This window comes from Mus caroli, chromosome 2 (assembly GCF_900094665.2).
Source record: "Mus caroli chromosome 2, CAROLI_EIJ_v1.1, whole genome shotgun sequence".
In the NCBI taxonomy this organism is placed as follows: domain Eukaryota; kingdom Metazoa; phylum Chordata; class Mammalia; order Rodentia; family Muridae; genus Mus; species Mus caroli.
The window spans coordinates 102924723-102942223 of NC_034571.1; the positions used below are offsets into that span (position 1 = coordinate 102924723).

The following is a 17501-nucleotide window of genomic DNA, read 5'->3' on the forward strand; positions in this document are numbered from 1 at the left end:
TGACTGTTTGTTTGTTTGTTTATGTCAGGGGAGAGGAGAAGAAGGTAACAGAAGGCTGGTATTTTATCAAAGATACCAGTAAATTTTTCTGTCAAATTAATGATTCAGGAAAATATACATTTTTCTCATGGTATTAACCTGTACTTCATATTATAGACTAATAAAACTATTCAGTTTTTTTAGTACAATTAAATAAAGTTTGTGTCATTTAATGCAAAAACCAGACCAGGGGTTAGAGTACTCTGGTATGAAAGACTATGCTATATAGAAAGTTATATTAGTATTTTGAGAGAAACAGAACCAATGTAGATATAGATGTTTGAACACAGGCATAACACAGACATTGGCACATATGATTATGAAGGGCAAGAGGCACCATGAGATGCTGTCTGCAAGCTGCAGACCCTGTGGTACTGTAGCATGGCTTGATCCATGTCTGAAGGCATAAGAGCCTAAGAATCCACTCATACAAGTCCAGAGAACTGATACTTCTGGTGTCTAACATCAGAACTTGCACCTATTGACAATAAGTATTGGAAAAGATAAATATAAACCAATTATGGGGAGGAGGAGCCAGTTGCCCTTCCTCTCTTGCTGTTTTATTTGGGCATCAGCCAATGATATGGATTGTATCCACCCACAATTGAGGGCAGACTTTCCTATTCAATCCATCAACTTGTCTCACAATCTCCTCTGGAAACACAATCACACCTCACAACAATATTCTTTAATCTAGTCAAATTAATACCTAAATTTAATCCTTTGAATATCTCAAGACAAAAATATTTAAATATTACCTTATAAAGGTTCTAAATGCTTTGAAACATCTACATTATCAAATGTTAATTTCAAAATTATTTTTTATCTTCAATCAAATGGACATCCAGCTAAATAGGTGAATATCTGTAATGATCATTCTGTTTTTTCATTTTAATTATGAATTTCAACTTTAATTATCTCCTTTGAGGAATGTGTGGGTGTATTTAGTTTTGCCTTATTTTTTGTTTATTCTTGGTTTAGCAATACATGAGAAAATAACATGGAAATTATGTAGATGGATGAAACAAACTAGCGCCTTCACTGTAAGGCTAAACTTCTAGAATCTAGATTCAGAATCTAGGTTCTGACCTTGTTCTATCAAGGGAACCACACAGAGTGGATGAGTTGATTAAAAACTCTGATCCTCTTTTCTCCAGCACAAAATGGGGATAATTATAGTTACCTGCATCTCTTGGGTCCTATGAGTCTTAATTACTTAATATTTGCAAAGCACTTGGAGATCTTTGAATTAAAAGTGCTGAGCCATAGAACCAAAGTTGAGTACAGTTATAATTGGAATGAAAGTTTGTAGTTTCTCCCAATCTCTCTCCATGTCCTGTTCTTTTGCCAAGCCAAGCATTACTGATGGTAGATACTTAACTCTGCCTACTACTGTAACCACTTTCCCTTTCAAAGCATGTTTCAATAAAGAGATTGATCCAGACCCATAATTCCACATGTAAACAACTACTTAGTATTTATTTTTAAAGCTCACTATTCAATAAGAATACAATTATTGAACTTATTTATTTAATGTAGTCTAGTCTGCCACTCCTTGAAGTCTTCTGTGTGCCATGTTAAACACCTCCCTTTGTTTAGAAACTCTTATAGGATCTTCAGTGCCCATAAAGCAGCATCTAATTCAGTTGCCATCATTCCTAGAACTTTAATGAATTTGGACAGTTGTTTGGTCTTGTTTTATCACTTCTAGTCCAGAGCTCTTTTTCCATCTTCTAACTCTAATCCTTCTCTCATCTCAAATCCATTCATCATTTCATCATCACCCACTTCTATCTTATACAGAGATCTCTGAATCCAATGAAAGCTTCACAAAGCATTTCTTCATTTCTTACCTGGAAAGAGCATCTCTCTCTTAAAAATTTCATCCATTCCTTCCCTGGATCACTTGTCTTTTTCTAAAGTCACACAATGGTCTTAACTCCTTCTTAGACATTGAAACTAGAAACTAGATCCCTTGCCTTATAATTGAACAAACAGAAGTGAGGTTGATATATGAATGTGGTGAAATCAGATGAAAGTTAAAGATTTTTAATGTTATTTTGCAGATTTTCATTAGTGTGCTAGGGTTTTACTACTGTGAACAGACATGATGAACGAGGCAACTCTTATAAAGACAACATTTAATTGGGACTGCCTTACAGGCTCAGAGAGTTCAGTCCATTATCATCATGGCAGGATCATAGATACCAGCATCCAGGCAGGCAGGCATGGTGATGGAGAAGCTGAGGCTTCTGCATCTTCATCTGAAGGCTGCCAGGAGACTAACTTCCAGGCAGCTAGGACTAGGGTATTAAAGCCCACACCTACAGTGACACACCTACTCCATCCAACAGGGATACACCTACTCCAACAAGGCCATACCTCCTAATAGTGCCACTCCCTGAGCCAAGCATATTTAAACCACCAAATTCCACTCCCTGGCCCCCATAGGTTTGTTCAAATACAAGAGTTTATGGAGGCCATACCTAGCAATGGCATAATAATAATAAAAAAACCATTTAGTCCAACTTCTGAAGTTCCCATAGTCTATAGCATTCTCAACAACATTAAAAGTTCAAAGTTTCTTTTTGAGACTCATCAGTCACTTAATTGTAATCCCCAAAGCAAGACAGGAAACCAGCTGGGCAAACTCTAAATCATGGGTTGATGTCAAAGCAGTCTTCAGATCCCCAACTATTTTTTTTTAATTTTTGTTGACTGCGACAAACTTTTTTCTCCTAGTCTAATTCTACTCCCTGTTAGCATCTTTCTTCAGCAGATATTCCAAGGCTCATCTCAAACATCTTGGGGTCTCCAAGGCAACTTTAATGTTATAGCTTCTTGTTCCAATGTCTGGGATCCACACATGATCTTCTAACCTTATCCAAAGGGCTTGGGCCACACCTCCAGCTCTGCCTCTGTAGCACTCTAGGCTCTGGTTGACTCCACTCCACTGCTGCTACAGTTCTTAGTGATCATCCTATAGTATGGCATTTCAATATGCTGGGGTCTTTCACTGCAACTAGGCTTCACCAATAGCCTCTCATAGGATCTCTTTATGGTACCAAGCCTCAACTTCTTTGCATGACTTCTTCAGTTCTGGGCCATCAAATGCAACTGAGGGTGCACCTTCAACAATGGCCTTCCATGGCCTCTCACAGTGCCAAGCCTCAGCTGCTCTCCATGACCCCTTCATACCTTCAAAATCAGTACCACCTGGCTGACTCTGACACATTACCAAGTACAGCTGAAGCACAAGGTACAACCTTGGCCGTCTCTAGAACAGAAATTTTTTGTGCTCTCAGAAAAGACTTCCCAGATTTCACCTCAGTAGTTCTGATCTCCTCTTAATCACCACTAATTTTTTTAGCTCCAGCTAACCAGCACCAGTTGTCCCAGTAGTCCCTTCTATACTTGACACTAAAGTCAAAGCCACATGGACGAAGCTGCCAGAGTTCTGCTGCTTGCTGGGGCTGGAAGATGCCACCCCAACCCCCACCCCTGACCCTTTGCATTTCATTACCAGCTTTCTGTTTTCCAGTTTCCTTACTGCCTAAATTTGGCTGTTCTATAACTTGCTTTGTAGGTTGACCTGGACTCAGGGATCTGAATGACTTTGTTTCCTGAGTGCTGGAGTTAAAGGTGTATAGCACCACACCTGGACTGATGTTTTTCTTCATCTAGAACCTGCTCTGTCCTAGGCTGGCCTTGAACTCAGAGATCTGCTTGCCTTTGCCTCCTGGTCTAGACCTAAACTTAGCTGGGTGCCCCTAGGTCACCACTCCCTTAATTCAATTTAATATCCTTGACCACAGGATTCAGCTCCATTTCACTTCCTGGTGCCTCTTTAATACCATATATTTTGTATTTTTCCTTTCGAACCTTATTACACTTGTTCAAAACACTCTTCATGAGACTTAACCAGAGAACAAAGTCTCTGCTGGGTTTGTTTGTGTGTGTGTTTGTTTGTTTTTGTTTGTTTGAGATTTCCTTTGTCAATGCAATTTTAATATAAATCTCTTTACCTTAGTCTCAGTTAGAATCTTCAGACAAGGGCAAAAAGCAGCCACATTCTTCAACAAAATACCACAAAACAGTCTCTGGGCCATATACTAAAGTTCTCCGCTGAAACCTCTTGGGCCTGGTCTGCATAGTTCAAATCACTCACACACAAAAAAAAGTTTTCCACACTCCTACTAGGATAGCCCATTAAGCTTGACTTAAAGCATTCCACTAGTGTCCAAATCCAAAGTCCCAAAATCCACATTCTTCCAAACAAAAGCATGGTCAGACCAATTACAGCAATACCCCAGTCCCTGGTACCAACTTCTGTCTTAGTTAGGGTTTTACTGCTGGGAACAGACACCATGACCAAGGCAACTCTTATAAGGACATTTAATTGGGGCTGCCTTACAAGTTCAGAGTTTCAGTCCATTATCATCAAAGCAAGAGCATGGCAACATCCAGGCAGGCATGTTGATGGAGAAGCTGAGAGTTTTACATCTTCATCTGAAGGCTGCTAGGAGAAGACCGGCTTTCAGGCAGCTAAGATTAGGGTCTTAAAGCCCACACCTACAATGGCACACCTACTCCAACAGGGCTACATCTCTTAATGCTGCTCCCTAAGCCAAGCACATTCAAACTACCACAATGTGGTTTTAATAGGTCTATACCCTGTATGACAGAATTAAACATTAACTGGTCTTTCTTTAACATTATCATTATCCTTGCTAGTTATAAGACTGTCTAAGATGAGCCAACCTGTCATGAAACTGTGTTTTCTTCTGCTTACATACACAAGACAAAGAGATTAGGAATAAATAAAGCTTGTATAGTCCTCTATCCCCATTATCCTGATTTGCCTGTATGATTATTTGTTTCTTCTCAATTTTGTCCATGAAAATTTAGTTCTAACATGACTAACTTAAAGGGAGAAAACACTTTTCTTGGCTCACACTTCAGAGGTTTCACTTCATGATCAACTGCCTCCACTGCTTCTAGGCCTTTACAAGGCAGAATGTCACATAGCCCCTATTTCCTATGGCTTCTACCTTGCCCCATTGACCATTTAATTATTAATCTATCAATAGATATACCATTTATGAGATCAGAGCTCTCGTGATTTATTCACAATCTAAAAGACCCACCTCTACACCTATCTTCAGTGAGAACCAAGTCTTCAACTCATGAGGGGAAGATCTAAATGATGACAATGATTAAAAACAGTCCTAGTAGTATCTTTATCATGCTGGCTTTAGAAAGCTGACCTCTGTGATATGTGATCTATAACTCTGTGATATATAATATAGAAAATGGTGCCCAAGTTTTGTAAGCTCCCTCCTTGTCATATACATTCTCTTCCCTGTGATTAATATTCTAAAACTGGCATTAAGTTCTGGTAGCAAAAACATGGGTGAGGAGACCTATTAGTTTTGTGACATTTGACAGAGTTAGAAGTGTAATTGCTGTAACTGTGTGATCATGATGATAATAACTTAACTCCTCTTTGTGACAATCCAATTTGATGAAGATTATGAATGTTCTGCAATCTTTTAGTCAACACAAGTTGTTGTGGAACTACAGTAGAGGAGCAAGCTATCATGCATATTGTCCTGGTTGGATGTTTAGGTCTTGTGAGTCACACTTCTAACAACTTTCTTTTTACTTTTTTTTTAATGTAGCATGCATTATACTGACTTTACTGAGATGAGGCTAAGGAAGTCTTCCTAGAACTCTATAGGTATTGATTGTTGTTAAGCCTTAGAAAAAATTAGTATCAGTGAATTAAATATAAGTAGACATAGACTGATGATCTACTTAGTAGTGCCACATGACCCCTTTATCTTTGGATGATGAGATTTCTTTGGAATTGCATTAGGTTTTGTTGCCATCAGAAGTATCTAAGAGAAAAGGTTGAAAGGAAAAAAGATGTATAAAGATCTCAACAGATGGCTGTCATGGAGGGGAAGGGCATAGTAGAGGGATGATGCTTACCTTGCAGAGGCTGGGAAGCAAAGAGAAAGGGCCAAGGACAAAATACCCTTCTCAGGTATCTTCCACTGACTGATTTCTATACCAAAACCCTACTTCCTAAGGTTTCTACCACTTCCCAAAGTACACACCAACTGATGACTGAGCCTTAAATATAGGGGTCTTTGTGGAGCATTTTATCTCCAAAGCACAACAGGACTGCCCAACATATCAGGAGTCATGATTTTAAAAAGTAGAGCTTAGCATGATGGCACATATTGTATTCCCAGAACTTCAGAAGCTGAGCCAGGAGGATTGAGGCTGGAGCCAAGACCATCCTGGAGTACATAGCAAGAAACATACAATAAACAGGCAAAGTGGGTCATGCCTTTGTGCTCACAAAATGCACTGAGTTACTTTTCAAGGCATTTTCTAAAGCCTTGTCAACAAATAGGCCAAAAGAATTGCTGAAGTACCACTCAAAGGGGATCAGAGACGTGGAGCTGTATATATTATCACCTAGCTAATTACATTATCTATTTAGATGCTCAGCCTGGAAGGAAATCTATGTGTTGACTTAGAGAGAAAGCCGAGTCATAATTACTCAGATGCCAATTGTTTACTTGGAATTTGCTTACAGAATTGCTGAGAGAATGATAGATGAAGCATTGGGTGCTTTCCTTATCAGAATATTACCAATAAAAACAATAAATGAGACCCATGAAAGGCTGAGGAAACCTCATTAAGTATATAAAAAATGTGTCATTAGAGGACTCATTGGTGTAACAGTAATGAAACAAATCTCTAACTCTGTAGCTAAGATGCCTCAGTACCTCCAACCATTTAAAAGCATTCAGCCTTTTAGTAAATGCTTACAAAATCTACATCTCATTACTTCTAAAATTCACCTTCTTTTTATTTCAACATTTCAGATTGCATTGTGTCCTCTTGTAGTATCAACTTGTGATTCTTGGTCAGCCAATCATTACATCCCTACCATTGCCTTCATCCATTTCTTTTGTTTTTCTGATTTTTCTAATGCACCTAAGTTGTGTGTGTGTGTGTGTGTTTTAAGATGAAAATAAAACATGGCATATATAATGTCAAATCTTCACCAATGTGATATAGATGACTAAAATATGTATTTATTTATTTATTTATTTATTTATTTATTTATTTATTTATGGATAGGGTCTCACTGGTTAGCCCAGAATTCACTGTGTAGGATAGGCTAGCTTTGAATTCATAAAGATCCACTTGTCCCTGTTTTCTGAGTGCTGGGATTAAAAGTATGCACCAATATAAAACAGTTTAAATATGTATTATTTCATTGGTCTAAATTTGAAGATCCCCTTGAGTTCTTTAAATATCGACTTGTGATATTAGGAGAAAAGTCTCCCTCAATGGTATAAGTACCACCTGCCCAGATCAGAAACCTCCATGTAGGGTCCATTTCTGTAATGGTGCTGGATACAAAACACTCCTAAGCTTTTAGATATCAGCAGGATTAACAGGTGTATTTTCCTCAAACCAATTTGCCTTTCTAACCTTAAATTACTATGTGGTCCCAACCAGTTCCTCTCTCTCTCTCTCTCTCTCTCTCTCTCTCTCTCTCTCTCTCTCTCTCTCTCTCTCGGCAACCTACTAATCATTCATATTGGACTTTTGCTGGTCAGTAGTATAAAACACACAAGCAAGCAAACATGAATTAATCTCCTCTGGGTAATTTACAAACTCATACCAGTTCATCATGTCCAAGCTAAAGGCTGCAAAGATACTCTATAGAAAACTGCAACAACAAAAGTTCCTAGGACACAAGTGACCCTTGGCTAAGGGTGAGGTGGCTATCAAGCAACGGAGATGCTATGCAGAACAGCAGAGACAGCTTCAGGCAGTGTCCAGTCTCCTGGGGAAGGAAGATATGTGCCTTCTTCAGAGAGATGCTGCACTAGTCTCAAACCATTGCCTGGACTGTGAGTGTGAAATGTTGTCTCACTCACTTCTCCTTCCTGTCTGGCTGTGCCTGAGTAACTAGCTCTGTGGACAACTTCTCTTACTGTGGCTGATGTGTGGAGGCTGTGCACATATACGAAGTCGGAAACTGTTGTGTGCATTGCTCTCCTGAGGGGAAGAGTCTCAAGATAATGGTGATGCCACTTTAGAATTGGGGAGGGCTTTAATGTCCCACTTTGGCGAGAATTCCCATAGCTTGTGTTGCGTAAGCTGTCTGTGCACTGTGCCCTATTTCGCTGGAGGTAGGTTGTTCTTGTGTTCAGCATCTCATTGTGAGCAGAAACATGCTTCCTTCTGGTGGACTTACACTGCATAATGAATGCTGAGTCTGTATGTCTTTACAAGTCTATGTTCCACAGCCAATAAGTAGAAAGAAAGTTAGCCTATTAGAGTTAAAGAAATGCTACTCGTTACTACTAAGAGGCAGAATGCTTCCGGTAAGTAATTCAGAAGTCTTCCACCACCTGATGTAGTCTTGGTTTGGTCCATAGGTATGTCTCAATTTTGCTTGTTATTCAATTTTAGTTGGGTTTGCGGAGTATGCTTATAGATGCAAGCCAAATTTAACTTTGTGGTATGTTATTAAGTGACTCTGTAGGAAAGTTCAAATGCCCAGAAAGAAGCACTAGATGCCAGTTCAAAAGTGTGTAAAGTACTACTCAGCTTTGTAAAGGTATGACAACTCAGTGTTTTACACACACACACACACACACACACACACACACACACACACACACACACGAAGGGGGTGGAGTTCTGCTAATGAGAAGTTGAGCTCTCTGTGGTTTGCCAAAACAAGTCATCAAAGTGCCCTCTGAGTCTGGAGAGATGTCTGCTCGTGAAAGGCATTGATCCTGACTTGAATGCCTTTCCTTGAGGACTGTTCCAGCGTTCCAGCTTTCTCTTAAAAGATACATTGTTTTCATCCCTGCCTCAGGCACGTCATTAGAACAAACCTATTGAAAATGAATTGTTTGGAAATAAGCAAAACCTTCACAGATGTAGTAAAACGTTGGAGATGGGATCTCTAGTTCCTAAAGTTTCTTCATGACACCAGGCAAGTCCTGTGTGGCCTTTTGCTTCCTTATCCGCAAAACATGGTGGTCTAACTGTGCTGTCACATCGCCTCTAGGAGGAAAAGGCCCCTCCCAGCATTCCGACCGACCGCTGTTTTATGGTACTGCTCCTGCTCAGACTGCTTAGCGTACCAGACACCCAGCCCTCTAGCCACTACCGTTTCCATCACACATTCCTACCAAGGATAATGCTGCTGACTGGAAAGGGAGATTACTATTCCACTTGCAGTTGTTGCTTAGTAACATTTGTGATTGTGTTTCTGGTGACAGCGTGTGCAGAGATCATTAAAAATTAAACCCCCAAAGCTGCTAAAGCGGGAGGAAGTGGGAGCAGGGAAGCCACAGTGTGTTCACTTGCTTAGAAACCGTTTACTCTCAGGCTTACATGTAAATCTCGGGGAAAACATTGCATGTCTCTGGTTTATATTAAGCCACATACAGCACAGTAACTGACATTGATTTGTGTCCCCTGCAGCTGGAGCGGATCAGTAAGACAAAAAAAAAAAAAAAAAAAAAAAAAAAAAAAAAAGGTCTGAAATTACAAGCAGATGGGCCACATGCTGTCCTTGAGAAAGTAAGTTCTAACCTGTTCTGTGTCTGTCTCTGCTTCCTTCCCACAGTTCCACCAGGTGAGAAGAGTGATGACCATCCTTTTCCTAACTATGGTTATTTCATACTTCGGTTGCATGAAGGCGGCGCCCATGAAAGAAGTAAACGTCCACGGACAAGGCAACTTGGCCTACCCAGGTGTGCGGACCCATGGGACTCTGGAGAGCGTGAATGGGCCCAGGGCAGGCTCGAGAGGTCTGACGACGACATCACTGGCTGACACTTTTGAGCACGTCATCGAAGAGCTGCTGGATGAGGACCAGAAGGTTCGGCCCAACGAAGAAAACCATAAGGACGCGGACTTGTACACTTCCCGGGTGATGCTCAGCAGTCAAGTGCCTTTGGAGCCTCCTCTACTCTTTCTGCTGGAGGAATACAAAAATTACCTGGATGCCGCAAACATGTCTATGAGGGTTCGGCGCCACTCCGACCCTGCCCGCCGTGGGGAGCTGAGCGTGTGTGACAGTATTAGCGAGTGGGTCACAGCGGCAGATAAAAAGACTGCAGTGGACATGTCTGGCGGGACGGTCACAGTCCTAGAGAAAGTCCCGGTATCCAAAGGCCAACTGAAGCAGTATTTCTACGAGACCAAGTGTAATCCCATGGGTTACACCAAGGAAGGCTGCAGGGGCATAGACAAAAGGCACTGGAACTCGCAATGCCGAACTACCCAATCGTATGTTCGGGCCCTTACTATGGATAGCAAAAAGAGAATTGGCTGGCGATTCATAAGGATAGACACTTCCTGTGTATGTACACTGACCATTAAAAGGGGAAGATAGTGGATTTATGTTGTATAGATTATATTGAGACAAAATTATCTATTTGTATATATACATAACAGGGTAAATTATTCAGTTAAGAAAAAATAATTTTATGAACTGCATGTATAAATGAAGTTTATACAGTACAGTGGTTCTACAATCTATTTATTGGACATATCCATGACCAGAAAGGAAACAGTCATTTGCGCACAACTTTAAAAGTCTGCATTACATTCCTCGATAATGTTGTGGTTTGTTGCCGTTGCCAAGAATTGAAAACAAAAAGTTTAAAAAAATAATAATAAATTGCATGCTGCTTTAATTGTGAATTGATAATAAACTGTCCCTCTTTCAGAAAACAGATTAAAAAAACAAAAAACAAAAAAAAAAAAAAAACAAAAACAAAAATTTGAACCAAAACCTTCCGTTTACATTTTAGACACTAAGTATCTTCGTTCTTGTTAGTACTCTGTTTTACTGCTTTCGACTTCTGATAGCGTTGGAATTAAAACAATGTCAAGGTGCTGTTGTCATTGCTTTACTGGCGTGAGGGATGGGGAATGGGAGGGGTAGATTTCTGTTTGTTTTGTGTTTTATTTTGTTTGTTTGTTTGTTTTGTTTTTTAGTTCCACCCGGAGTAGGGATGGAGAAATTTTCTTCACTATCCATTCTGGTTGATAAAGCGTTACATTTGTATGTTGTAAAGATGTTTGCAAAATTCAATCGGATGACTGGAAAACAAATAAAAATTAAGGCAACTGAATAAAATGCTCACACACCACTGCCCATGATGTATCTCCCTGGTTCCCCCAGCTCACTCTTCTGGCATGGGTCAGGGAAAATTGCTTTTATTGGAAAGACCAGCATTTGTTCAAAGCACATTCTTTCCCTCCCTCCTCCCATTTTGGTCCCTTCTTTTTGTTTTGTTTTGTTTTAAGAAAGAAAATTAAGTTGCGCGCTTTAAAATATTTTACTACTGCTACAAACAGATGAACAATGTGTGTCATTTTATGACACTCGTGGAAAACAGTGATTTTTTTTTTACCCTAAAGAGAAACAAATAAGAATAACCCAAAATATTCTTTTTTTTAAAAAAAGGCATAAATATTGGGTAAATTGTAATATGGCCTAACAGTGTTTGCAGATAAAAGTTATTGTATACACCCAGATACTTAGATAAGAGCAGGGATCCACACTGCCATTGAAATAGGACTGAATGGCCCTGTGGAGGCTAAGTGGAGCTGACATACTATTTCCTGGCAGTGCAGGAGGAATTTCTGAGTGGCCATCCTAAGGTCTAGGTGGAGGTGGGGAATGGTACTTGAGACATTCCTAAAGGAAGGCTCAGAAGCACCCTTCAGAGCAGGCTCTGGAATGATGTGTCAAGTTGCTTAGGCCTTCTGCTTTAAGTGCCTACATTACCTAACAGTGCTCAAGAGGTTCTCAATTGGAGAACCACACTCAAATCCATTTATGGCCTCCATCCCATTTCTAAATAATTGTGTATAAAGTTGGATTAACCTGGAGCAACTTTGGATCCAAATATGGCACAGCAATGATGATATTAATGCAGCATGATGGGAAATATTTGCTGTGAAGAGAACTGATTTGCTTTGAGCTTAGACTTCAGGAAGCCTAGGTTTTTTATTTTTGAGACATTTTGGTAAAAGGAAAAAAAAAGAAAACAAACAAACAAACAAACAAAACCAGGAAAAGCATCAAAACTCAGGCAGAACGAGCAATGTCTGAAAGGGCTAGAAAAACAAGACATAGCAAGGTGTTTTCACTGTGAAAGAGACAAGAACACAGGAGGAAATATTACTTCAGTGAAGAGCACAGAAGGCTCCTGCCAGTTTATTGCAAGAGTTCCTTCTGTACTTTACCCTTTGGGGTTAGGAGAAGTCAAGTTGGATGCCTGAATGAATGGACCCAATGAGAACTAGTGTTAAGCCCATTTCCCTAGTCAGGTTTTTCTCAAGCGTGAATGTGTTAGTGATTACTCTTCTGGGTTCCTGAGCATCAGAAAAAAAAAAAAAAAAAGAGGCAAAAAACTTAGGAGTGGAAAGGAAACAGAAGTGGATGTCCGCTGTGACTCAGGGAGTGAAGATACCATCAGCAAATAGTTTCTTTTTGTTCAATTGTTCTTTTAGAGTTAGCCTGTCTTTTGGAGTACCCGTAAATATGCTGTTTTTGAAAGACTTCATGTAGCCTAGATTGTTTTGTGCCGTTTATCAAATTAACCTTTGTCATAGTTTTTTAACCTATTCAGGAATGCTTGGAATATCTGCTCTATGTTAACTTTTTGCAGCTTCATTCTGAGAGACATTAGTCAAACAAACAAAAGGATCCCCATCACAATCTTACAGTATTGCAAGGGCCAGGTCTGTTAAGCGGCTTCACAGGAGACACTCAGCAATTGTGTGGTCAGTGGCTGGCTCTCTTACCCACTAAGATACATCATAGTTACATGTTGGTGGTTTATGTTGACCTGAGATTTATTTGTTAAAATCTCTTCCTCGTTTCTGTTCGTTCTGGTTCTGTTCTGTTCTGTTCTGTTCTGTTCTGTTCTGTTTTGGTTTTAAAGTCTTGCTGTGGTCTCTTTTTGGCAGAAATGTTTTATGCATGGCAGCAGGCCTGTTGCTTTTTTATAGTGATTCCCATTGAAACTGTAAGTAAATGTCTGTGGCCTTGTTCTCTCTATGGTAAAGATATTATTCACCATGTAAAACAAGAAAAAAATATTTATTGTATTTTAGTATATTTATATAATTATGTTATTGAAAAAATTGGCATTAAAACTTAACCACATCAGAAGCCTATTGTAAATACAGGTTCTATTTAAGTGTACCAATTAACATATAATATATGTTTTAAATATAGAATTTTTAATGTTTTTAAATATATTTTCAAAGTACATAAAGTCTGGGGGTTCTGGGTTTTTTCTCTTCACTGTAAAATATGAAAATGTGTTTCATTATAAATACATGTGTTCCTTGCTTTAAGACCATCTTGACTAGTGGTAGCAATTGAACAGTCCTCCACGCAGGAAGCTTATTTCAAAGCCTGGGGAGGCCAATCCTGCAGTCTGTAAGCTTCAGAGAAGCTCCAGGATTGGGCCTGTCTTCTGTGGTAGAAGACAGGAGTGTCGTTTTCTAGGACACTTGAAACTTTCCCCCTTTGAAGTGATATACTTTCGTCAAATACCAAATCATGCATCCTAGCAACATCAGGATCCATGAATCAGGGCTGACAGGCTCTATTTGATTATAAAATAGCTGTTTTTTTTAAAAAATCAAAGTAGGTTTACTTAGGGATAATGAGAATAAATTGGTTCAAATTTAGAAAGTCACTGACTGAAAACCCTGCAGAAATTCAATATTTGGAGACAGGTCGTGTCCCCTTGGTTTGGAAGTGGTGCCATTTGCAGCATGTGCTTGTATCCATTGCACTGATTTAATTTTTGTATGTGGAGCATGCAGATTTTATATCATAGTATCCATGATCTAACAGATTGCTACAATCTCTAAAAAGATTTGCCTCCGTGACGGCTGCCAAGCCGCTGGGTAATTTAGTTAAAGTGTTTAAAGTTATCACTAAATCTTAGGGAAATAAATGGAAGGATTTTAAATTATAGAAAGGGCCATTAAGGAAGAAAGCATCTGTTCTGACTCCTAAGGCTCCCTATTTGAGCACTGACAGCCCATCCCAGAAAGTGGTGAACTATATCTGTACAATGTATCATTCCTATTTCAAACATACACACATGGTTTCCGCGGATATTGTCTTATAAATAAGGATCAGGAAAGTCATAACAAACACTGACTTGTGTTGTGTATATGCAAACGCAAATCAAATGAGATGAATGACTCTAATCTGCTCAGTGCATTTGCAGAGTTCTCTGACCTCGGAGAGCAGCCCCTCACTTCCAGACACACAGCCATGACAGCCCAGTCATGAAATTAGAACTTTGCAATACTTCAGGCTTATTCAATTTTCATAGTTAACAAAGACTAAAATATTTGGGGGAGGACTGAGTAACAAGAGGTGGGAATTAAATATGACATCCACATTTGTGACATTAAAGGGGTTTGGTAAATAGGATGAAGTTTCCATTAGTACCAAATGTCAGATCAAAAGCTATAGCTTACTTAGCCAACATAAAATGTCGCCTTAGCTGTAGAGAGGGGGAAAAAGAGGGAGAGAGACAGAGACAGAGACAGAGACAGAGACAGAGAGAGAATCAGGTCAGAGGAACAACAACAAAATGGAAGTATTGCTAAATTACTCAAGTTGGAGTTTAACAAGAGTAATCAGTTTCCACTGGATTAAACCTGCTTAATCATTGAGGAGCTTGGGAATAAGAGAGAGAGAGAGAGACAGAGAGAGAGAGACAGAGACAGAGACAGAGATGAGGTCAGAGAACAACAACATAAATGGAAGTATTGCTAAATTACTCAAGTTGGAGTTTAACGAGAGTAACCAGTTTCCACTGGATTAAACCTGTCTAATCATTGAGGAGCTTGGGAATGAGTTGCATGGTTTGCTCTGTTGCTTTCATCACATTAATGAGCCTCTGTGGTCATTCGATGTGTCTATGAAGTTGTTTTATCATCTACATTGATTTTTATCAATAATATCCCAACTGTTAATGAAAATTTGAAGTAGGTCTTCGAATGAAAGGGTGAAGTTTCTGGTATTCATTGAAGGGATTAACACACTCTAGAAAAGAGAGCAGACACCTTTGAACTGCAACAAGAGACTTCAGGCCTTACCTCGGGTCGGCTAGCATTCCTGGCAACGTTATTACTAGTTTCTCCTATTCTAGTAGCAAGAGTGTTCTATAAGTCAGCCAAAATGAAATGGCCATATTTTCATAAGCTATTGCTAACACAGTTAACTGAGATTTAAAAGAAAACCGCATACATACATACATACATACATACATACATACATACATGGATATTTAGCCTGGAAAGACTATCACGGATATGGTTAACTTTAACATGCTGACTAGAAATATTAGTATTTGATGGGACATGGGCCATTCTTTGAGCTGTGTTAGCTGTTGCCTTAAAGGTCAGTCCTTTGGTTTGGCAGGTTGAAGAGTAACTGTGACCGGCTCTCTTTTAGTTACATTGACCTTTCTTTGGCTGAGCTTCCATGTGAGAGCCAAAGGTAGTGTGACCTGAAAGGGTCACGGTTAGTGTAAAGCACCCCGAGCCTACACAGTCCAGCTAGTGAACACTCTAATTGCATCTCTAGCACCAGTCTTTTGAACATCATCTATTCTTTTAATTTTAGCAAGTATTCTTTCTAGGAAAAAATGCAAGTGCCTTGCTTTTTAACACATGATTCATTATAATATATTATTTAAAGAATAAATAGCACATTAATGACAAAAATACTGCAGCATTTTACACATTCTATCATTCATTAACAAAAATCTATTTATGTGGCATGACATAGAATTTCCACAAGCCTTTACCTCAGTTCCTTTTATAACTTGGTAAGCCACAACCTCAAAAGCTCCTAACCTGGCATTTGCTTGGCGTCTGCATGCTTGGTAATGACAGTAGCATCAAACTGTAAAAGCCAGTCTTACAATTAACAAATCAAACCAAACACACACACACACACACAAACAAAGCAACTTTTACATTTATTTTATGGATGAGCTGCTATTTGCTTTTAATCATGAAATATGAAGAAAGTAGTTTCCTTCAGAAAAAAAAAAGATGTTTTCTTTATCCTGAAAACAATCTCATACCAACTGTTAGAGTTAATGACAGGATGTGTCTGAAGCATGTAAATAGCCAAGGAGTGAGTTGGAACAGCTTGAGGTGTCCTCATTGCACAAGGCCATGGGGATCTGCTTCTGCTGGACTCTACTTCACTACCGTGTATCCTTTCAAACCATTCCTTAGAAACAAGAAGCTGCTCTGGATATAATGTATGGACTAAGGGGAGATAGGTTTGTTTTGCTTACATGCTCACAATTTGTAAAAAGCCTTTATCAAGTACCATACTATACATTCAATTGATTTAGTAAAGCTGTATCACTTCATCCAAGGCCCAACATTTAAGAAACAGTCTCTGAACTGAAATTCAGGGCACATTTTTTAAAACAGCAGAGCCCTTCCCTAAAACCTATGAAATGGGTTCACTTGGTGATCAGTGTCCCTATTCTTCTCCCACTGCACTAGTACAGTGAGTCCCAGACTGATCTCTGGACACCAGCAGCAGCTCTAGAGACTCTTTAGAGTTGTACACTCTTAGGCCCCATTCTAGACTCAAAGACCAGGAGGTTCTGGGGCTGCCCCAATAGTATGGTTCACAAGTACTCAGGTTGTGTTGTAAGTATCACTAAAAAGGGAGTCCAACCCTTCCCAGTCTTCTATGTGTTTATCTGGATAACAGAGTGTTAGCACCGCTCATGGGTTTGGAACTGTGGTCTCTGGTCCTGCTAGGAACTATCTCTTTCCAAGACTCCAGCTCCCTTACCTTCAAGTAGTCTAGATTTCCACTTCCTGAAGAGCAATGAGAACTTAAAAGTGGGATAAGGCTCAGGGTTGCACTGACAACTTAAAAGCCTACATGGAAATGTATGCCAAAAAAGCTCACTCCAGTTTATAGTAGACATTTTGTTCTCTTTCCTTTCAAAGTCACAGGAGTAATGGAGTCAGGATAAAGAGCATGCAGCCCTTTGTAACACATTTGGGATGACTCTAGGAACTGAGAGCCAACATGCAGCAGACTAGTAATGAAAAGCTTAGTTTATCTAAGAAGGTAGGTTGTGCCCTTGACAACAGCCCTGTCTCTATGAAATACTGTTCATAAGTTAAATATGCATGCTGGCCTAATTAGCCATTAACAGGATGAGGGGTCCTAGGCTGACACTCTAGAATGACCAAGTGTCTTTCCTAGTCTTTGTGACTTACCTTTTCCTTGTAGGGATTGGCTTGTGGAAATAAGGCCCTACTCCCTTGCCCATGTTCGTTCTCTCTCTCTCTCTCTCTCTCTCTCTCTCTCT

General features: G+C 39.5%; 1 protein-coding gene across 1 annotated transcript in view; it reads left to right on the forward strand.

Annotated features, from left to right (window-relative positions):
- Positions 1–10850, forward strand: part of Bdnf (brain derived neurotrophic factor) — a 30322-nt gene extending 19472 nt beyond the window's left edge. Inside the window, 1 exon segment of the mRNA XM_021151236.2 lies at positions 9719–10850. Coding sequence (XP_021006895.1) covers positions 9719–10489 — 771 coding nt within the window. The 3' untranslated portion in view covers positions 10490–10850.
- Positions 10851–17501: the final 6651 nt, after the last annotated feature.